General features: G+C 56.5%; 10 protein-coding genes across 10 annotated transcripts; 3 read left to right on the forward strand and 7 right to left on the reverse strand.

Annotated features, from left to right (window-relative positions):
- Positions 1 to 84: 84 nt before the first annotated feature.
- Positions 85 to 1,530, reverse strand: PHSY_004220 (hypothetical protein; the record flags this gene model as incomplete). Its single annotated transcript, XM_012334834.1, has 1 exon — positions 85 to 1,530. The coding sequence occupies one exon, from the start codon at positions 1,528 to 1,530 to the stop codon at positions 85 to 87; it is 1,446 nt and encodes a 481-aa protein (XP_012190224.1).
- Positions 1,531 to 1,562: 32 nt separating this feature from the next.
- On the reverse strand, positions 1,563 to 3,158 carry PHSY_004221 (molybdopterin biosynthesis protein CNX2; the record flags this gene model as incomplete). Its single annotated transcript, XM_012334835.1, has 4 exons — positions 1,563 to 1,793; positions 1,887 to 1,950; positions 2,030 to 2,211; positions 2,298 to 3,158. The coding sequence occupies 4 exons, from the start codon at positions 3,156 to 3,158 to the stop codon at positions 1,563 to 1,565; spliced, it is 1,338 nt and encodes a 445-aa protein (XP_012190225.1).
- Positions 3,159 to 4,315: 1,157 nt separating this feature from the next.
- Positions 4,316 to 6,151, forward strand: PHSY_004222 (purine permease; the record flags this gene model as incomplete). The annotated part of the gene is made up of 1 exon (XM_012334836.1): positions 4,316 to 6,151. One exon carries the CDS (start codon positions 4,316 to 4,318, stop codon positions 6,149 to 6,151), a length of 1,836 nt encoding a protein of 611 aa, XP_012190226.1.
- Positions 6,152 to 6,590: 439 nt separating this feature from the next.
- On the forward strand, positions 6,591 to 8,096 carry PHSY_004223 (hypothetical protein; the record flags this gene model as incomplete). The annotated part of the gene is made up of 1 exon (XM_012334837.1): positions 6,591 to 8,096. The coding sequence occupies one exon, from the start codon at positions 6,591 to 6,593 to the stop codon at positions 8,094 to 8,096; it is 1,506 nt and encodes a 501-aa protein (XP_012190227.1).
- A 196-nt stretch (positions 8,097 to 8,292) lies between these two features.
- PHSY_004224 (phenylalanine ammonia-lyase) lies at positions 8,293 to 10,467 on the reverse strand (the record flags this gene model as incomplete). Its single annotated transcript, XM_012334838.1, has 1 exon — positions 8,293 to 10,467. One exon carries the CDS (start codon positions 10,465 to 10,467, stop codon positions 8,293 to 8,295), a length of 2,175 nt encoding a protein of 724 aa, XP_012190228.1.
- Positions 10,468 to 11,607: 1,140 nt separating this feature from the next.
- On the reverse strand, positions 11,608 to 12,612 carry PHSY_004225 (nucleoside-diphosphate-sugar epimerase; the record flags this gene model as incomplete). Its single annotated transcript, XM_012334839.1, has 1 exon — positions 11,608 to 12,612. The coding sequence occupies one exon, from the start codon at positions 12,610 to 12,612 to the stop codon at positions 11,608 to 11,610; it is 1,005 nt and encodes a 334-aa protein (XP_012190229.1).
- A 647-nt stretch (positions 12,613 to 13,259) lies between these two features.
- PHSY_004226 (cytoplasm protein) lies at positions 13,260 to 15,227 on the reverse strand (the record flags this gene model as incomplete). The annotated part of the gene is made up of 1 exon (XM_012334840.1): positions 13,260 to 15,227. One exon carries the CDS (start codon positions 15,225 to 15,227, stop codon positions 13,260 to 13,262), a length of 1,968 nt encoding a protein of 655 aa, XP_012190230.1.
- A 634-nt stretch (positions 15,228 to 15,861) lies between these two features.
- PHSY_004227 (hypothetical protein) lies at positions 15,862 to 16,982 on the reverse strand (the record flags this gene model as incomplete). Its single annotated transcript, XM_012334841.1, has 2 exons — positions 15,862 to 16,829; positions 16,940 to 16,982. The coding sequence occupies 2 exons, from the start codon at positions 16,980 to 16,982 to the stop codon at positions 15,862 to 15,864; spliced, it is 1,011 nt and encodes a 336-aa protein (XP_012190231.1).
- Positions 16,983 to 17,578: 596 nt separating this feature from the next.
- PHSY_004228 (MYG1 protein) lies at positions 17,579 to 18,226 on the reverse strand (the record flags this gene model as incomplete). The annotated part of the gene is made up of 1 exon (XM_012334842.1): positions 17,579 to 18,226. One exon carries the CDS (start codon positions 18,224 to 18,226, stop codon positions 17,579 to 17,581), a length of 648 nt encoding a protein of 215 aa, XP_012190232.1.
- A 257-nt stretch (positions 18,227 to 18,483) lies between these two features.
- PHSY_004229 (hypothetical protein) lies at positions 18,484 to 19,767 on the forward strand (the record flags this gene model as incomplete). The annotated part of the gene is made up of 1 exon (XM_012334843.1): positions 18,484 to 19,767. The coding sequence occupies one exon, from the start codon at positions 18,484 to 18,486 to the stop codon at positions 19,765 to 19,767; it is 1,284 nt and encodes a 427-aa protein (XP_012190233.1).
- Positions 19,768 to 21,037: the final 1,270 nt, after the last annotated feature.

Genomic DNA, 21,037 nt, shown 5'->3' on the forward strand with positions numbered 1-21,037 from the left:
AAACACGCAGTATTTCTCACAGACCAGCCGTTGCATCAAGGAGAGGGAGTTGTTTCATTCCACTGCTGTCATGGACGTTGTCTCTCAAACCCTCCGCTCCCAATCCCCGCTCTTCCCCCCACTTTTCCTCACCACCATCACCTCCCCAATCCTCATCTCCCTCCCCGCAACCGCCTTAACCATATCCCACACCGTCAGACATGCGCCCATACACCCCGTCAACGCCTCCATCTCCACCCCCGTCTGCCCTGCCGTCCTCGCCGTACACTCCACCTCGATCCAACTCTCCTCCTCCGCATCAATGATATCGAGCTTGACCTCGACGTGCGTCAGTGGCAGCGGGTGGCAGAGTGGGATGAGGTCGGCTGTTCGCTTGGCTGCCATGATGCCGGCTAGCTGCGCGGTGTGAAGCACGGGTCCCTTGTTGGAGATGCCGCGGGACGATTCGGTTTCCCGCAGGAGGCGGACGGCGGAGTGAGGGAGGTAGATTCGCCCAACAGCGGTGGCGGAGCGAGAGGTGGTGTGCTTGGAGGATACGTCGACCATGGAAGCCGAGTTGGTGGTGGGGTCGATGTGCGAGAGACGATGGGAGTCGTTCGCATCCACCTCGGCTCCTTGCGGGTTGTTGAACAACTGCGAGACGGCGGCTGCTCCAGCACGTGCGAATTCTGCTTCCTCTGCATCCTGGTTCGATTGCAGCTCGATCTGTTGACGGAGTAGGTCGTCGTTAGCCGCAAAGGCTTCCTTCGAGTTCATGCGTTGCTGTTGCGGTCGTCCGCCTTGTTTCGATTGCCGCGCGTACTGCTGTGCGTTCAGCTGCATGACCTCCTGCTGACCCTGCAAGTGCAAAGGCACGGCAAACTGCGCAGATGAGTCCGGATTGTCGACAAATGCATCCAGAGACGACCAGGGCGAATCATCATCTTCGCTGCTGTCCTGCATGTAATCCGACCACCGCGCGGCCGATGCCGCCGCTCCTCCGAGGTCAAGCATATTCGTTCCAAAAGATGTTGGCGAAGAGGCAGAAGGAGGAGAGTCCGAGAACCTCACACCCGACAGCGCACCCATTCGAACATTGCGTGTTGGCTTCGGTGTGCTCTTGACGGCGGCAGCTCCAGCTTGAGCAAAGATGGCTTCTTCCATCTCGGAGATCGGATCCTTGGTCGACGAGGTCTTCGTTCGAGGCTGATCTGGGAGAGGCGGAAAGGCGTCTGTGTGAGGACGCTTTTGGTAGACCTGCGTATACAACGATCTATCCTCTAGATTCTCGAACGCTTTGTCTAGATTGCCCCAAGGATTGTCATCATCCTGGTCGTCCTGTCGGTCCTCTCGATGCCTGCGTGCTGAAGAGTGAAACTGCCTCCTGGGCATCATTGACCTACTTGTGAAGCTCGCCCTCGCTGATGGGCTGCTGCGCTTCATCAAGCTTCCAGGTCGTGTGCTGTGCTGCTTGCCTAGCTCTACATCAAGTCGAAGTGGTGAAAGAAGAAAGGCGTGGAGGTGAGCAAAGCCTGCCCTCGAAGCTGTCATTTGACGGGTCCTCTGCTTACGCGGACAGACGTTCAACCACCAATCGTGATCATGGGCCTGTTGAGCGATTTCGCCAGCTCGGTCGGATCGCGCATGCCTGCATGCTTGGCATGCTTGCGACCCACGGCAGCGCCGATCAGCTCGAGCAGCTGTTCGTCTGTCGCTGGCTCGCCATCCGAGCCAGTGCTGAGGGAAGCGATCGGACCAAACCCGCTTCGCATCGCATCGCGAAGGCTGACTTCGGCATTACCGAAGAGGCAGACCTGTGGCATTGCAGCACAAGAAAGTCAAGCAAAAGTCAGCAACGGCCGGAGGGGTAACGGGTATCATGAATTGAGAGAAAAAGGGGGACCTACCTTGAGATTGCCGTCCGCAGTAATGCGGAGTCTGTTGCACGTACCACAAAAATTTTCTGTCATGCTGTTTGAATGGGAGAACATGGAGGTCAGCGAGCCGTCTGGGATGGAAAGATGAGCGGAGAGGGTGAGATGAGACATACCTGGTGATGAAACCGACGGTGCCCTGATGACCAGGCACACGCCAGTGTTTGGATGTGTCGTTGGGATCGTCGCGATCAGCCACACGTTCGAAATCCGGGAACTCTGCTTGGATGGTCTTGACGAGGTCACGATAAGGAACTAGCTTTCGCACCTGCCACTTGTTGCCATCAAAGGGCATATACTGCGCGGATTTGGAGGATTGAGTACCAAATATCAGTACAGATACAGCCACAGCCAGTAGTTTTCTGGTGTCGAGGGCTTACTTACCTCGATGAATCGGATAGTAATAAGCTTGTCTTTGGTGAAACGGACAAAGTCGACGACATCCTTCGTGTCGTTCAGGCCCTTGATGACGACCACGTTGATCTTGACACTTGGCACACCGAGCGCCAGAGCCCTTTCGATGCAGTCCATGACAGCTTCATGGCCTCTTCTTCTTGTCATGAACTCAAACTTGAAGGGATCGAGCGTGTCAAGCGATACATTGAGGTGTGTGAGCCCATTGTTGACAAGCGTGTCGAGCTTGCGCCTGCCAAGTGCGATACCGTTGGTGGTAATGCCGATTTGTTCAAGGCCATGCTGTTTGAGAGAGTTGAATGAGGCGACAATCTGCGGCAGGTCGGAGCGGACGGTGGGTTCTCCACCTGTCAAGCGGATCTTGTTGACGCCTTGCGAGACAAAGAGCGACGCGAGACGTTCGACCTCTGATGTTGACAGCAAGTTGGCTGAGGGTGTCAGCGGGACTCCATCTTCCGGCATGCAATATAGGCAGCGTAGATTGCACTTCTCCGTCAACGAGATGCGGAGGTAGGTATGCTGCCGTGAATGGCGATCTCGGAGGTAGCGAGAGGGAGACGTCGGTGGTTCGAGCTGAGCATCGATGTTTGAGATCCTTTGACGGGCTCGATCTTGCGATGACAGCTGTGAGGTGACGGCGACGTTTCCTGCGATCGGTGGATGGTATGTGCTCGTCGGCCCTGACGTTGCGAGTGTCAATGGTTTGGCTATTGAAGCGGAGTGGGACAAGTACCGGGATGATCCTGTCGATACGATCCTTGATGGTGCCGCTGAACGAGCAACAAGAGCCGCTGTTGCTGCCAGACGGCTCGGACCTGCTACCGCCATCATCTTTGAGCCCTACGCGTTTGTATAAGCGGCAGGGATATCAGGCGAAGCGGGTTGCAGATGGAGTTGAGGAAGACAAGCTCGAAGATTAGATTCCGCCACGCCCTGATTTGGTGTCGGACCAACGAACGCTTTGTTGCATTTTTCCAAGATGCGGGAGTCGGAGACAATAGTCTAACATCCGAGCATATTTCGATACTTCTCGGCCAAATCCGAGCGCGAGTGCAGTGAAGCGGAGAATGCGATTTGATGCAAGAAATAATCTTATCTACAGTACACGCGCCCATCCGGTTCGTTCGCTGATTGATACACAAGCTGCGTTTCTGATTGGCTTTCGAGGCTCGCCGTATCCGCAATCTCGGGCGAGGCTGCTAACACGCGCTCGATCGATTGGCTGTTTCTTCATCACGGGACCTTCTTGCAGTCAAACCCGGACGCCACCCCGCGTACTTCGCTTTCAAAGCTTGCCGTCAAGCGATGCGAGGCGCATTCAGAGTCAATGGCAATGGCCTTGTTCGAGGCAGAGTCGTGAGAATCAAGGAACGGAAGAGCCACCTGCATGCTGCACGTTATCAACAGCGGGCCGTTGTCACACAAGCGAGGCCGAGCACGCTGTGTACCTTGCCACTGTACGCATTCAGAGTGACAGTCGCACCCACACGGAGCACATGCTTCTCGAGCCGTAATCTGGATTCAAAGTAGGCTGCTGATAACCGGTTAAGGCGGCAGTGGTGGCATCCGTCGGTAGGAGCTTGAATTTGCGGCTTGCTATCTCGTCGTCTGACAGCTGACGTCCACGCTGAGTTTTTTCCCGGTTGCCCTTGCCGCTCCAGCCGAGTCAGACGGTTGCAACTACCTTATCCTTCGGTTCCTGTTCATCGGATACGGAGGAAGGCCACGCTTCAAGCTCTGCATTTCGTCTTGCCTTCCGTGCGACCCTGCTCCTATATATTGAGCATCCTACGACATCCGTGGTTACATTTTGTCCCCACTTCATCAACGGGAAGGAGCATCTGCCCTCCGAAGCACCCCACATCTGCGCGTCACTTCCTTCGGAGTTCTTGTCCGACACGTCTCCTTGTGCCAACGTAGTTCTTCTGCTCCTTCTGCTCCCTCCCTCCCTCAGCCTTACTCTTCTTGTGCACGACGCCGCTGTTCCGATGGCAGACGACGACAAACTTCACGGTACCATGTCTTCCAAGCTCGCCACCGTCACCACGCAGCCCTTCGCTCACCCCGAACCACAAACAATCAGCTCTTCGCATGAGCTCAGCGACGACGCCGCTGGAGGCCACGACCGCACCACGTCATGGACTCGTAGTCCCGGCACGCACGCTCGCAATGCGGCACGCAAGCTCACAACTCGACACGGCTGGTTCGGCGATTACAAGTTCGGCCCACTCTGCCTTCCGCGCCTGTTCCCCTGGAAGCCCGAATCGAAGCTCAACGGCGGCGATTCTGAGACTCCTTTCTACGGCGTTCACGACGAGCTTCCTGTAGCAGTCGCTATGCTATGTGGATTGCAGCACGCGCTCGCGATGTTGGGTGGTCTTATCACGCCGCCCATGATCATCGCATCGTCGCTCAACCTGTCCGGAGAAACATCGGCGTACCTCATTTCTGCCAGTCTCATCACGTCAGGAATTATTTCGGCCATCCAACAAGCTGCCATCCCCCTGCCCTTCATGGGCGGCCGACAGCTAGGAACCGGTCTGCTCAGCGTCGTCGGTACGAGTTTTACCACCTTGTCCGTCACGACCAGCATCTTCACCAACTTGTACGCCGATGGCACCTGCCCACTCAATGCGGACGGAACCCGGGCCGCATGCCCCGATGCCTATGGCTACTTGCTTGGCACGGCAGCCGTGTGTGCTTTGCTCGAGATTGCCTTGTCGTTCCTACCTCCTCGAGTTCTTAAACGCTTGTTTCCACCTTTGATCAGCGGTACAGTTGTCTGCTTGATCGGGATCAAGTTGATCGGAGAATCTGCCATCCCTTCGTTCGGCGGCGGCGCTTCCTGTCAGGGTACGACTCAGCTTTGCATGGGTACTGATCACCGGGCCTACGTCTGGGGTGATGCTCACTATCTCGGCCTCGGCTTCCTCGCATTCATGACCGTCGTGGTAACCGAGATCTTTGGCAGCCCTGCCATGCGCAACGCATCCATCGCCATCGGCCTCTTGTTCCCCCTCGTCATCGCAGGACCGCTCGGATACATGACATCAGCACCCATCGACGCCGCACGACCCATCACGTTCCTCTGGGTAGAAACGTTCAAACTCCGGGTGTACGGCCCGGCCGTGTTGCCTCTGTTGGCGGTCTACGTTTCTCTCATGATGGAGTGTATCGGCGATGTCACGGCGACGTCCGAGGTCAGTCGTGTCGAAGTGGACGGGCTGGCGTACGATCGACGCATCAGCGGTGGTGTTTTGGTCGATGGTCTCGCTGGCGTATTTAGCGCTCTCTTTACGGTACCGCCTCTATCGGTGTTTGCGCAGAACAACGGTGTGATCGCCATCACCAAGTGCGCAAACATCCAAGCCGGTCGATGGTGCAGCTTCTGGCTCATCCTGTTCGGCATCATCGGTAAGCTGGCCGGTTGCGTACGGGCTATCCCGCAACCAGTGCTTGGCGGTGTTCTGCTGGTGCTCTTCGGCTCCATCGCTGTTTCCGGTGTCAAAGTGTTGCAGACCGTCACGTTCACCCGACGAAACAGGTTCATCTTGGCACTCAGCTTTGGATTCGGCTTTGGAACCCTGCTGGCAGATGACCTGTTCAGCAACCTCTTCACGTACAGCGGAAGCAACAAGGCGTTATTGGGCTTCTTGGACAGCATCGTGATCGTTATTTCGACGCCGTTCTTAATCAGCGCCATCGTGGGCATGATCGCGAACGGGATCCTGCCGATGGACGAGGAAGACAGACAGCTGCAGAGGTTGCGGGATGCGCCGAGACCGGTGGACCACTCTGCATCGGATGAAAAGCTGTCTGCCTAGGAAAGTGACGCTGCTTTCTCCTAACTTTGTACTTTATTCGCTTGGAATCACTTTAGCAGGAGCTGCATGTATCGCAAGCCGTATGATCACTGTTCTCGGGCTGAATCATGTTGAGGGTTCCTCGCTGCTAATATAGGCATGATTTGAGCATGAGAGAGCTACAGAGTATATGTGGATTCAGAGAGGGACAAGGAGATCGGGAACTGGATGCGCGTCCCGATTGCCTCCCCCGCACTTTTTTAGCTCGAGATTTCACGTAGAACTCTCTCACGGGCCAACTCTCACGACACCAAAGAGCTTGATAGTAACCTTGGTCTCTGCATCATCCACACCCCTCCACGCTGACCGAACGACCATCCTTCACTTACAGGCTTCCACGATGGCCGCTCCACTATCCGCGTCCCAAACAACACCGTCTCGCAGCCCCGTCCCATCGACGATGAAGGAGGTGCGCGCCTTCCTCTCACTTCCACCTCTTCCGCCCAACGCGCGCGTTCCCGCAAGAGCATTTGCACTCGGCTACGCTTCCAATGTCGTCCTCGACGGTGTGCTACCCCTTGCTCTCCGTAAAAAGTCCGCACGCGAAGCGTTGTCCGCACTGATCTCGATCAAGTCGCTTCGATCTGGATCTGTGCTCGCGCTGTTCTCGGCGCTCTACCGCGTGCTGCTTTCACGACTCACTTCGCTCCGACTGGCTTTGCTGGCGAGAGCACCGGATGCAGACAAGCTGGACTACGCAGTGACGAGAGATCGTGTTCGAGCTCGGCTGCTGAAGATTCTCAACTCGGCCGCACTCGTACCCTTCACCGCTGCTCTGGCCGCTTCTTCGGTGCTGTCGCTCTTTCCGATCCCTTCGCTGCGTCGTTCGCTCGCGCTCTGGTTGTCCACCAAAGCGGTGGAAAACCTCTACGTCCATCTACGCAGTGTTGGATCTCGATCTGTCAGCTGGGTACCGGACTTTATCGGCGGTGGGTTCTTCTACGCGCTCTCTAACGGCTCGTTGCTATGGACGTTCTTGTTCGAACCTTCTTGCTTCCCCTCCTCGTACGGTCGAGTCATCCTCGCTCGATCTACATCTTACATCCCACCTCGACCGGCCGGTCTACCGACGTCGATCCCTTGGCCTGCACCTAGAGACGTGGCCGACACAATCGCACAACTCTCCACCCCCTCCTCCACTGCTGCTGCATACCCGGCGTTCCAAGCACCCGTTTTGTCGGCTCTGACACCGTCCAAGTATCCCACGACGCGCTACCCGTTGATCAATCCGATCCTGGACTACGCACCTGCGCATCCCGCCCACTCCCGATTGCTCTGCGCCGTGCTCCACCCAACCCAACCCAGCTGTTCGCGCAACTTCCTCGGGTTCTTCGCTAGCGAATGGCAGGCAAGCGCCAAATTCGTAGCCGTATTCACCGCCATCACCCAACTCATCTCGTACAAAAAAGTCCTCAAAGACCCCGAAACAGCTCTGTTCAAATTCGCTTTGGCTGTGGTCCAAGGTGCAACGGTGATCTCCGGTAGCATCGGTACAGCATGGGGTCTCACGTGCTTCTTCCAACACTACCTCCCGCGAACCATGCTCCCGCGCGCACGGTATTTCCTCAACGGCTTTCTCTCCAGCATCTTCATCCTCGCCGTCCCCCAAGCCAGGCGCGCCCAGCTCGGCAGCTATACGACACGACAAGCTTTGGACGCCGTATGGGGTGTAGGCAAGAAACGCGGTTGGTGGAAAGGTGTCAAGAAAGGCGATGGTGTGTTGCTGGGCGTGGGGCTCGCGGTGTTGATGTGCATGTACGAGACCAGACCGGAGAGTGTCGAGAAGAGTATCGCGAAAGGGTTGGGGGTGCTGGTGGGCAGGCCGGCAAAGGTAGATGCTGAGAAACAGAGAAGCCTCCAGTGGTCGCCGAAGGGCGAGGACGCCGAGGGGAAGAAGTCCCAATAACGGCGGATAGTGAACATCAGCTTGTCAGCGTTGCTCCCACACTGACATGTTAGACTCAACAAACTTGCTCATTCACTTGCTTAACCACGACTACAAGCGACATCCTCAGACCTCAAACACGCACTACCACAACCGATCGTCCTTCATACGTCCTACATACCAATCTAATCTATCTGTAATTTCTGCCCCTCCTCATCTACAAATCCCTCTCCAACTCACCCAACATGCTGTACAACTCGCCATCCCTGATACTAGCATAGATGACCGAAACATACCCACCCGTCGTATTCCACTGTTCAAACTCGCCCCTAAACTCGTTCAGATTCTCCTTGCCGTGCATCGGCACTCCCAATGTCTTCCTGACAAACTCGTACGCTCGCTTCGTCTTGCCCAACAGATGACTCGCATGACACGCATGAGGGTTATCCAAGAACTCCACCGTCACGTTCCTGTAGATCGCCTCCGTGTCGAGCACGCCCGCCGCCCTCCACTTGACAATGTTCCTGAGCGGATCGGCACCACCGCCGCTGGGCAGCTCGGAGAAGTACTTGACCAGCACCGACGAGGCATCCTGGTACGTCTCCACCAGTCGATCGCGCAGATCCTTCGAAGAGGTCTCATCGAGACGCTTGCTCATGCTTTTGAGGACCAGCACTGCGATCTCCTGCTGCTTGGCCTCGTCCATCCATTCGCCAAAGTGGACGCGAAGCGATCCAAGGATGAGGGCGGGAAGCTGCTCAGCTACCTTGTGCTGCAGAGCGCGAATGTCGTACGCCTGGCACAAGATGTACAGCGACCAAGCCTGGATCATCGAGAGACACTCGACAGCCTGAAGCGTCTGCCTACCACTGATGAGCGCCAGCGAGTTGATCGCTTGGTTGGCCATCTCGGCGCTTTGCACGTGCGTCGACACCGGGTTGCCAAGGAACATGAGCTCCGAGGTGACACTGGCGAGCGCGATGTCGATACCTTTGGCGTGGAAGTTGAGCGAGAGATCGGGAGTGGAAGCCAAGTTGGCGGGCAGGCCGCGGTTCATGGCCGGGTTGACGAGCTCGGTCATCTGCTGGAAGGTCATCTTGCCCATGGCGCACAGAGCGAGGCGGATCTTTTCAACGGCGTTGGTCATGGCCATGGCCTGGAAGTTGCCGCCGTGGTGAATGCGCCCATCGCCATCGTAGGGGTCGATCATCGGGTTGTCGGTGGTGCTGTTGATCTCGATGTCGACGGAGCGCTTGGCGTTCTCAATGTCTTCGAGACCGGGGCCGACCCACTGCGAAGCGGTTCGGAGCGTGTAGCGGTCCTGACGCAGCGTGCCATTGTCCTCCGAAAAGAGCACATGTTTTTCGTCCTCGAGATGCAGTGCAAGTTTTGACCCGGACAAAAGCGCACGGATGAACTTGGCACTCTTGATCTGACCGGGGTGGGGACGGGCGATCTCGTGAATGAAGGGAGCAAAGCTGGCGTCGGTACCCTTGAGGGCCTCGACGGCCATGGCAGTGGTGAGCTGCGTCAGTGCGGCTAGCTTCTCGGCCTCGTAGGTAGCGAGGCCTGCGACGGACGCCGAAAAAGCGGTACCGTTGAGCAAACCAAGCGCCTCCTTGGGCTCGTACTGTACAGGTGTGATATTGTGCATGCGGCAAGCCTCGTCCGCAGTGACCCTGACGCGCTGGCCACGCTGATCCGTAACAAAGCAGTAGATGCCGCGCTGACCAGCGAGAGCACCGGCGACGTAGCTGAGCGGACTGAGATCGCCGCTCGCCGAGATGCTGGATCTGACGGGGACGACAGGCGTCACGTTGTTCTCGAGGAAGAGCTTCTGCATCTTTTCGAGCACTTCCCAGCGCACACCCGAGTGACCGCGCATCAATGAGCTGAGCCTGACCACGATGGCGCCCCTGACCCACGCCTCGGGCATGATCAACGACGACTCGGTGTCTGTCAAAGGCAATGCAAATGGAGCCGAGCTGGGCTCGCCAGTGGGGAATGTTGAAGGGACGGGCAAGACACCGCATTGCTGCATCTGGAGCAGGGCGAGCTGGAGGGCTCGCGTGTTGGCGGTCCTCGAATCAGCCGATCCACCAAAGCCCGTGTTGATGCCGTAGATCGATTCGCCACGGTCAAGCTTGGCGATGAGCGACTGGACCGAGTCGTCAATGCGCTTGCGCGTAGCGGCGGACGAGTCGAGGACGGGAACGTGGCCGTAGCGTGCCGAGGCGACGAGACCCTGGATCTTGAGATTGTATCCATCGATGACGACCTGTTCCGTGCGGAAGGACGAGGCTTTGCGGAGCTTGGTATCCGATGGCTGCACCAGCAAGCCGGGCCGAGCGGACGCTTCGGCGGCGGGGAGCACGTCGGCTGTAGGTGCCATCTTGCTTGTCGGTGTGAGGGGAGGAAGAACTTGACCTGATGAGACGGGCTCTGGATGACTCGCAATCGCGGTCACGGTCAATGACGGAAAGGGAGGCAAAGATGGGTGGTGAGGGAACAGGGTATCCTCATGCTGAGCTGTCTATCTTATATGAATGCTGCCTCTGGCACCCGTTGCTCATTCGCATCGTGTCTCTGGCTTCAGCTTCGACTGTCACGGCGCGATCCCGACGCGGCACCAGCAGATCCGACCACAAAGGCATGCCGGCCAGGGAGCTGCGCTGCTTTAATTCAGTGCACTACACTGCGCGGCGACACGCTCACATCCCAGATTTCTCTGCGCACCGACAAGCATCGAAGCATCAATCAGCAGCGCACCACCAAGCCGAAAACCCACCTTTCGGCCTGCAATTGTGATGCGGAATAGCCGACGATAGCCAGAGTAGTGGCAGAAAGAATGCGCGGGCTTGGGCTGGACTGCTCTGCGCTGCGATGTGGAGCCTGTTGCTGCGATTTCATAGTTCGACAGGCCCGGCAGCGGCCTGCATGCAAACCCTGCGCACAGTGTGGAGATATTAGGCAGCTGACAGCAGCACTTGCGCTGTCGACCCCAAAATCAAGGGATCTGCGTTCTTTGACCCTTGTTTTTCGGATGTCCCGCTTTTATCGGTTCTTGGGCTACGATACGCGTCACAAGGGCAACTTGTCTCGCTGGCTGCATCACGGAATCTCTCTCTCCGGATAGGGAAAGCACGAAGCGTTATCGTGTGAGCGGCAAGGTCTTGCCCGTCATCTTCTCCGATCCACAATGTGCCATCATCGGATCTCGATACTGTAGTCTCGATGCCCCCGATGTGAGAGCTCTTCACCCACCTCTGACAATGTCAGCCCATCGCACTGCGAAAGTTCATATGAACATCACAGACGTCGCTCCTATTCGGACTCGACGCATCTTACGACCAACGTTAGCTCACCGACGGTCGGCTGTGCTTTCGAACCATCGTCTGCTTTCACTCACTAATTCACCCACTAACAATTGCACAGATACTGAACAGTGCATCGGAGCGTTCCTTCGCTCGATCGCAGATATGGTAGTCATGCAACCTGACATTACTACGAGCCTCGCCGTGCATCTTTCACCCTATCCCGTCTTGTTTGCTGCCAAAAACTCCTGAAACTCCCTCACATTGGCCTCAAACCCACCTCGATCCACCTTGAATCCGATCCCCAACGCAAACTCGTTATCAAACTTGGCCGGGAAAGTCCTCACCAACCTCTCGCACACCTCGTCTTTTTCAAACTTGATCAACTCGACCGCCTCGTCGCCTGCCACCTTCCGCAGTGCTTCCACCTGGTCCTTGACGCTCACTGTGAAACCGGGCAGATTGACCGCCCGCGAGTACCTGGGGAATTTGTCGGCGGGGATGTCTTTGGCGATGACGAAGTTTTCCAGCACCGTGCTGGGTGAAGAGATCCACAGAAGGGTGGATTCGAGGAGGGGATCGTCGGCGCTCTTGCCGATCGGACATGTGGCGGGCAGACCTTGAAGAGGTTCCCGGATGATACCAGAGACAAAGGCTGTGGTGGCTGCGGCGGGAGCACCTGGTCGAACCGTGATGGTGGGCAGCCTCACCGCTCGTCCGTCGATGAACCCTTTGCGAGAGTACTCCGTCACGAGGTACTCGCACATCACCTTGGCCGTTCCGTAGTTGGACTCCGGTCGAGGATACGTGTCGGGCGTGACAACGTCCGGTAGCTTGCCACCGAACACACCGACAGACGAAGCAAAGATGAATTTGATCCCTGGGACTAGCTCCTTGGCCTTGTCGAGCAGCGATTTGGTCGATTCGAAGTTGACTTTGAAGCCGAGATCCCAGTCGTCTTCGGAGCCTTTGGACATGATACCGTGCAGGGAGTAGATGACAGAGGGCAGACCCAGGTCTGTGCGAAAGATCGAGTCGACACCAGAGGCGGTGGTGAGATCGGCGCCGAGACACACGCTCTTGATGCCCGCAGTCTTGGGCGCAGGTGGCGTGCGGACATCGACGAGGATGAATTGGAACGTATTTTGCGGCTGAAGCCGTACCAGGTTGTCGGCGAGCAGCGAGCCGAGAAAGCCTCCAGCGCCCGTGATCAGCACCGTCATCGACATCTTTGGTGTAGATTTTGAAAGCAGGTGCGAGTGGTGGTATGGAAAAGACAGATCTTGTCGGGTAACAAGCAAGACCAGAGCAGGGCTACCGGCTGGTCCGTGTGTTACTCAAGCTCTTTCGAGCTCGCCAGTTTGTGTGGAGTTTTTCTTCGACGTGGGGGAATAACGCGGGATAGAAACCCGTGCGAACCCTACACCTCACACCCGCCGCTGCGTTCCTATCACCTTCATTCGCTTCCACATGTTGACGAAACAAGGAAGAGCCCCCAGTGAACGGTTGATCTTCCGTAGCGAATTCTTCGCGCATGCCCTAGATAGGTGGGCGAGTCGGACCACTTTGGTAAGTGCCTGGTGTGAGAATTGAGCCCACCCAAAACAAAAACGCACTCCAGCAGCGAGAAAGCGCGTCCGAGCCGCCTCCACGTTGTCAGCGTACGGTTCCAGGTGGCAGATCATTCTCTCCCTGAAGACGTCGAAAACACGGTCGATCATCCTCAAAGAGAGTCTCAATTGCCTCGCTCTCACCATCTTCTGCAGCACTTGACATTCCGCTCACCGTTATGCACGGGTTGTTGCCAGTGGACGGCACGTCTGCAATTGATAGCATCATGAACATACTTGAGCATACTGGGTGCGACACCTCAGGCACCCAACTGCAGCGAACTCCACTCGGCCATACTACCCTTCGTCCTGGTCGTATGATGCGCACCCTCCTTGACCACACTGTGCGTGCTGCGAGGATCGCTATCGTCCTCACCCTTCGCAATCACACCGCTGGACGCGTTTGCATCGTTGAGCAGAGGAGCCATCCTGCCCGAAGCGTTGCGCTGGTTGATCGGCGCTCTGGTTTTCGGGTCCTCTTGCTCTCCTTCTTCCTCTTTTTCGTTCTGCTTTTGCTTCTTGCTGTGCTGCGGTTTGCTTTCGTCTTTGCTACCCCAACCACCGCCACCAGGCGTCTGGATCACGATGCGATCACCCCTTCCCATCGGCGTGGTGTTCTTCCCGCTCAGATTGATGATCCTCGGCGGAGCTTTCTCTTCCTCTTCGCCTTCCCTCAGATCTCCTTCCGCCTCCCGCCTCTGCTTGACCCACAGGTTCATCCCTTTCTTGGCACTTTCACCGCCTTCCAGTCCAAACGGCGAGAACACCCTCCTCTCGCTCAAAATCGACACCTGTATACCCGGGCTGAGAAACTCGATGTCCCTCACCACCCCATCGCCTCCTCGGAACTCCCCTTCCCCACCAGACCCATCTCGCAACGAAAACTCGCGCAGTACGACGGGATACCTCCTCTCCATGATCTCCGGGTCCGTGATGCGCGTGTTCGTCATATGCGTGTGGACGCCCGACGTGCCGTGCCAGTAAGGACCAGCTCCCGAACCACCTGCAATGGTCTCGTAGTATCCGAATCCTTCGATATGATTGCCATCCTTGTCTTTGCCTCCCAGACCGAACGTGAGGTTGTTCGTATCGCCCTGACTCGCAGCTGCCGCATTGAACGCTCTGAGCACCACGTCGGTGATTCGTTGACTTGTGAGAACATTGCCGCCGACCACAGCGGCGGTATCGCTGGGATCTAGTAGCGAGCCTTTGGGGATACGAATATCAATGGGCGTCAAGCAGCCCTGGTTCAGCGGGATCTCGGAGGACACCATCGATCGAAGGCAGTAGATGATGGCGCTCGAAACCACCGATCGAGGACAGTTGAAGTTGGCAGCCACCTCCGGACCCGTACCCTCGAAATCGAACGTCGCCGAGCCCTTTTCCGTATCGATATCGACACTCAGCTCGATGGGTGTTCCGTCGTCCATGTAGTCCACCGCGTGTAGCTTCGTCCCCTGTCGCTTTGCCACATCTCGCAGCAACGATCGCACCGCCTGCTCCGCATTGTTACGGATGTACTCCATATACTGCTGCACTTTGTTCAGCCCCCACTCTGCCACCAACATGTGAATGAGATTGATGCCCTTTTGATTGGCTGCGATCTGCGCCTGCAAATCGCTCTCCACATCTCTGAAACACCTCGTTCCCGAACATCCCGGGTATTGTGCTGGTTCTTCCAGCATGTACCTTTCCAAACCTTTGCGATCGAATTTGCCCTCGCTGACGATCTTGAACGATTTGATCCTTGCACCTTCCTCGAAGAGCGTCTTGGATGTCGGCGGCATCGAGCCTGCTGTGATACCACCGATGTCAGCGTGATGACCTCTGCTGGCGCAGAAAAAGATGATCTCGTCCGAGTCTTCCGCATGGCATGGTGTGATGCAGGTGATGTCCGGCAAGTGGGATCCTCCAGCCATAGGCATGTTGGCCATGATCACATCGCCTCGTTTCATCTTTTCGCCGATCGAGGCGAGATAGTCGACCTGAAACTTGACTGCAAACGACATGGAGCCAAGATGTACCGGAAGATGTGGTGCATTGGCGACGAGCGAGCCGGCTGGGCTGAAGAGCGCACATGAGAAGTCGAGCCGTTCCTTGATGTTGGTAGAGATCGACGTCTGTTGGAGCGATTTGCCCATGGATTCGGCTACGGACATGAAGCGGTTGGCGAAGAGCGAGAGCAAGATCGGATCTGGTCCGGCATCTTGCTTGTCGTCGTTGGTCATCTTTGCGGTTCTTTACCTTTCTCTCGAGTCTGAAGGAGTGAAGATGTGGATACCAGCGTCCAGTCAAGGTGACGGAGGTAGTGACGCAAAGCGAGGTTACAGACCGTGCGCGCGAGGCACATTCGACTCCACCTTTTCGGGCTCTGCCACGGTCTTCCTTCGGCTAATTTCTTGACTTACTCATCTGGAATCTTGGTGGATCTGCGTAAATCTGACGTGCCATCGGGCTGTGACTACTTCTGTTACGACAGCTCATTTCGACTTCCTGCAACCTCCTGGTTGGCATATGGTTATCCCGGATTGCACTCACTCAGACGCAACTGGCTGACCGATTCGAAAGAATGACAACAGATTGCAATAGCTATGTACAATGTGGATTGAAGGACTGGCCCATAAAGGCGTGCTACCTGCTGCGTGTGGATGTGCTGGTAGCAGCGTCGACGGGCCAAATGCAAAATGGAACGGACCCGAATGAGTGAATGAGTGTGTGCTGCTGTCACTGAAACCGCCAAGTGTGTGTCAAATGAACGTGTGGCGGAACGAACGAAGCAACTTGTTGTTGAGAGGCAACTGGGAGACTGAAGTGTTCAAGTGGGTTGGAAGCTGCTGGAATGCCGACGCGCAAGAGACAAGCTCAAAGAAGAATGCTGAGACCTGCGACAACAGCGGCAGCAGCGGTGAAGACAGCAGTACCAGCGTTCGAGCTGGAAAGAGCGCCGTTGGTTCGTGGTGAGCCTGTGGACGAGGCACTGCTACCAGAGCTGGCGCCGGTCGTGCTGACCGAGCCGCTGGATCGCGATGCGGAGGTAGAAGCCGCGCTTCCCGACGCTGTTGTCGTCGTTCCCGCACCGGCAGCAGCGGTAGACGATGGAGCAACGGTAGAGCTGCCTGAGCCGACAGTGGATCCGCTGACGATGGAAAGCTGAGCGCTGTTGGAGGTCGTGCCGTTGTGGGTGATGTAGATCTTGTCAGTGTACGACACCAGATTCTGGTCCTGGACCGACATGGCGCGCAATGCCGAGTAGTTGCCAGCATTCCACGAGCTGGGCACAGTAAAGACAAAGCCACCGCACTGTTTGCCGTTGGATCCGGGCTGGCCGTAGCCGTTACCAGCGTCGCAGGTGTTGGAGATTGCAGGAGCAACACCAACAGTGTAAGCGAGTTCCGAAGTGTCGTTGTTGGCCATGAGGTCGATCTGGACGTCGCCTGAGGAGGGAGGGTTGTACCAGTTGACCGCGACTTGCTGTCCAGGTGCCCAGTAGATGGTGCATTGGTAAAAGTTGCACGAGGGCTCGTCGATGACGAGCGTCGAGTCGGGGTTTTGGTACTGACGCAATTGGAGCTTTGGTGCAACAGCAGCCAACGCCGGAGCAGCAAGGACAGCCGCACCGGCCAAGAATTTTGCGAGAGGAGCCATCTTTGAAACGAGTGTTGCTTGACGGATCGGAGAGGGTGCTAGCGGGTCAGAATGGAGGTGAAGGGAAGACAAGGGAGGAGGGGATGAAGGTGGTAGGAGAAGGTCAGAATGCAACGGCGATGGTGGGTGATGAGCTGAGCTGAGGAGTGAATCAAGATCGAAGTCGAGTCGGAGCTCAGAAGACTCTGCGGAAGGGAAGGACAAGCTGTGCTTTTGATGAGGACGAATTTGGAATTAGCAAAGCTGAAGATGTGGGATGTGTGACTTCTTTCCAAGATCGCGAGGAAGGTACAACCTGTGACCAGCCTTGTGGAGCAGCACGCTAAGCGAGCCGGCATCTCTGGTGACGGAACGGCAGGGTCGGCGGCCAGAGCTTCGCGGCCTTGCGATATGTACCGCGGCCTGCATCGTCGCTCTTTGCTGTGGGACAGAGAGACAGGAGGAAGCTGCGATTTGAATTTGTTTGGCAATTTCGAGCCGCGAGTCCGCAGATCGGCGACATTATGCAGCATTACCGAACGAGCTATTCATGCTCGACTAGTCCACTGCATTCGAGCCGGCCGCCCAATGCACCTTCGGAGACCCTGTCGATCCTTTGTTGTATTTCGAAACACTTCTTGCCAAAACAGGCAAAGTGGTTCGGGGCGAGCAAGATCCGCTTCTTGGTTCCCAAGAGCCAAGCGTCACTTCTTTTGAGCATTGCATTCACAAGCTCTGCAAAAGACGACTGCAGGAGCTACCTCGAGTCTTTTCAGAACAAGCGATAGGTGCGCAAACCAAGTTGCGTTTTCGCCCTGCCGACTCGCATAGGAGTTTCTGCGTGCATGTGCATGTGCGGGCACGCGTGCTGATCGTCAAAGGGGATGCATGAAAGGCTCGGCGTGAGCGCTCCCCCCGGAAGAGAACAGCGCTGTTGTGCCTTGCTTCCGTGCTTCTACGAAAGCTCGGTTGACCAGAAGACGAGCAACACGAAGTCAAGGTTCTTGCCATCACAATGCAAAGCACTGCTTGCCAACTCTCTTCTCTGCAGGTGATGCCTTGGATTTGCACTAGTCATGCAAGCGCGCCCCGGAATTGCGCTGTGCGCTTCGGGCACCATCGTTTTCGAGGTGCATCGGATCCCTTTTGTGTGCAGCACGTCTCTTCGGCGAAGCATGCACCATGGTGCCGACTGCTTCGGAACGAGCATGACCCGGATTTGTCGATCTAACAGCCCCCTCTTCTCGAATCGGGTCGATGAAGCGTGGCGACTGGGCAGATCTGTGTCAGTGGACATTTTTAAATTTTCGCGGAAATTGCGAGAAGCTTCTTGTGTGAAGCCATGCAAGTCATGGAAATTTCGACCTTGCCCCGCGTTCAAAGGCTGAGAAGTTCCACGGGTCTCTGGAAGCGCCATACAGGGTCCAGAGCGGTGCAGAGAGCTCGTTTCGAGCGCTTTCTGTGTGCATCTCTGAGCATCCACACCGATCCATAGGCGTCGCTGGATTGCCGAACGTCCCGTCAGGGTCCAATGCGTGGCTGCCGCAGTGACACGACCGGAGTTTAAGCTTTTTGGCCTGTCAAGCAGCTCCACGCAAGCCATCGAACTCAGCTGGCCTGTCCGCAGTAGTAGCTGGCGTCGTCATGCTGCGCAGCCTCTGGTCTTCGGTGCAAGACGTTGCTACATTTGTCCTGGGAGTTGTACGACTATAAAGCGTAGCCTTCTGTCCGACACCACTCCTTCCCATCTCATCATCAGATCCACACTCGGCCTCACTCCTCTGAATCAGGAACAACTCCCAAGCTACCCAAAGCGTCATCTCTACCATACTCATTCTGCACCCCGCTTCAACATCAGCCATGGAGTTCTTCTTCCCCGCCGACGTCTTCGCCGCCTACCCTCGTCAGGGTCCTTCGACCCGCACCACCTCGTTCGGTGCTGGACCCTCCAACAACCCGTTCAGCGGGTGTGGTTTCGACAGCCACCCCCTCTTCGCCGACGCATTCGTCGATGCAATACAACACGAACGCGCTGCTCACGCCCGTGCCGAGGCTCAACGCGCTGCCCGCGCCGAAGCCGCACGTCGCGAAGCTGAGGAACGTCAGGCCCAGGCTTACCTTCAGCACATCCTCGAAGTGCAGCAGCGCGAGGCTCGACGCAGGTACCAGCTCGAACAGCTCCACCGCCAGCGACAGGAAGCTCAGCGCCGTCAGCAGTACGCCGAGTACCAGCGTCGCAAGGCCGAAGCTATCGAGAAGGAACGCCAGCGTATAGCTGCAGCTAGAGCCGCAGAGGACCAGTCCAAGCAGCTCTTCCTCGCTCTTGAAGATTTGATCTTTGGCGGTCTCAACTCTTTCTACCGTGCCTGCCAGCAGGAGGACGACGATGAGCAGGAGGACGACGACATCGAGCTTGCTCACAAGAACGATACCCAGCAGCAGGCTCCTGTAGCCTCAAATGCTACTCGAACCCCCACTGTCGACGTTAAAGGAAAAGGCAAGGCACAGGATCATGACGAGAAGCCGGACATGGAGGTGGACACCACCGAAAACAACGACACCGTCGCAGCAGCAGCTGCAGCAGCTCTGATGGACACTGACGAGGACCCTGAAGAAGTCGGACCGGTCCCTACGTCTCCTACCATCGAGGCTACCCCTCCTCCGGCTCCAGTGGCCCCCCTCGCCAAAACAGAACAGGTCGTCTTTACGCATGCTTTCCCCGATAACGCCAGCTTCGACAAGTCGTCCATCCGCGCCGATCAGATCCATGTGTCGGTCGACGAATCACAGCGCAAAGTCACCGTCTCTGGCCTCTGGAAGAACGAACCCGCCGCTTCTTCGGTGAACGCCTCTCCTGCTCGCTCTGCCAGCCCGACTCCGTCCGACAGTTCGTCTCGCCGTGGCCGATCGCGCTCTCCCAAGCGAGCTCGAGTTTCGGACGTGGACGAGAACGGCGAAGAGATCGTATCCCCTGACGCGGATGCAAACGAAGACGACTTTGTCGAGGTCAGCTTCACCCGCGCTGCTTCAGCTCCAGAGCGAATCGAGAGGACTTTCGACCTCCCTTCTGGTGCCAACATCGAAGACCTGCGCGCAGAGCTTACCGATGAGGGCTTGAAGCTGTTCACCACTGTCTCCGCTTAGATCCAAATAGTACCCTTGCTCCCTCGCTCTGCAGCCTCCGACGGTGTGCCTGTCTCTATCAGCTAGAAGTTCATTTGTGAAATATGAGCATCCCAGTCTGCAGACTACACGACCGAAGCGAGTCTGATCATTGTCTGTGATAAGCAAGCTGCATGCCAGTCTTGAAAGCGACCGTCGGATCTCGAATTGAGGCTTGCGTTGGTCCGCGCTTTCCGCCGGGTGCCTCCTTGCAGAGCCGAGTGTAATCGCCGAGCGAGCCGCAAAAGTGGTCTGAGAATCAATGTTGGAGTCCGATATAGTGTAGAAGACGCCACAACGCTCAACCGTGTGTCGTCACTTAGCGCCAGTTTCAGGCGATTCGGCTCTTTCCGTATCTCGTAGCTGAACTGCTACGATGTACGCTCGGGTAGACTGTATTCAGCGATGGGAACGCGCATGTTTTTGATCATCAGGGTCGAGCGCTTTTACGACAAGCTCGAGGAAGAGACAAACGTTACTCAGCGCGCTAAGAAGGTGTGTCAGGTTGGGCGGGGCATCCTCTTATCTCTTAAGCGAGGTGCGAGTTTGGTGCTAGTGTTGTGGCAGGATCTTGAGAATTCGACCAAGGCTATGACACGCGCCAGTTCTCTTGGGATTTTCTTGGCATCTTTTTCTGCGGCATTTGGTTGTCCTTATCAGCGTGCATCGCCGTGCTCGCGCGTGCATGCCCGATTTTATGAGCATACACCAACGGCAATCCAATTCGCTCTCAGCTCGCTGGTTCTCGAATGCAAAGTGCGGCCCATGCTCACAGCAACTTCTTCGAGCAAGGTCTTGAGACGAGAGACATCCACGAGATAAGAAGACCTGAACATCCGCTACACACTGTACGTACGCAGCACGTACAGTGACGCCAAATTAGCCTAGTCAGAGTGGAAATGCGTACGCCGCTTAGCGACATAATTTCTTATCAGTCGGCTGAAAAGTGGATCCAAGTATCTCCTCGCATGTCCGTCTGTTGCTGTACAGAGCCCCCGCATTTTTTCGCCTAGCTCGGGGATCTAGCGCGCACACCCGAGAGATAAGGATGTGCGAGAGGCTTTTGTTTGCCCAGATCTGTATGCGGGAGGGACGAAGGGCAAAGCACTACATCTCTGCTCTCATGCGGCTCTGTCGGGTCGTATAAACAGGGACGCTCGAGACATTCCCTGACGTTCAAACCATCATCCCTGTACGACCGACCAACCTCACAAAAGAGTCCTGCAAATAACATCCTGCAGAACCAAAACTC

Source organism: Pseudozyma hubeiensis (assembly GCF_000403515.1).
Source record: "Pseudozyma hubeiensis SY62 DNA, scaffold: PHS42, whole genome shotgun sequence".
Lineage (NCBI taxonomy): Eukaryota > Fungi > Basidiomycota > Ustilaginomycetes > Ustilaginales > Ustilaginaceae > Pseudozyma > Pseudozyma hubeiensis.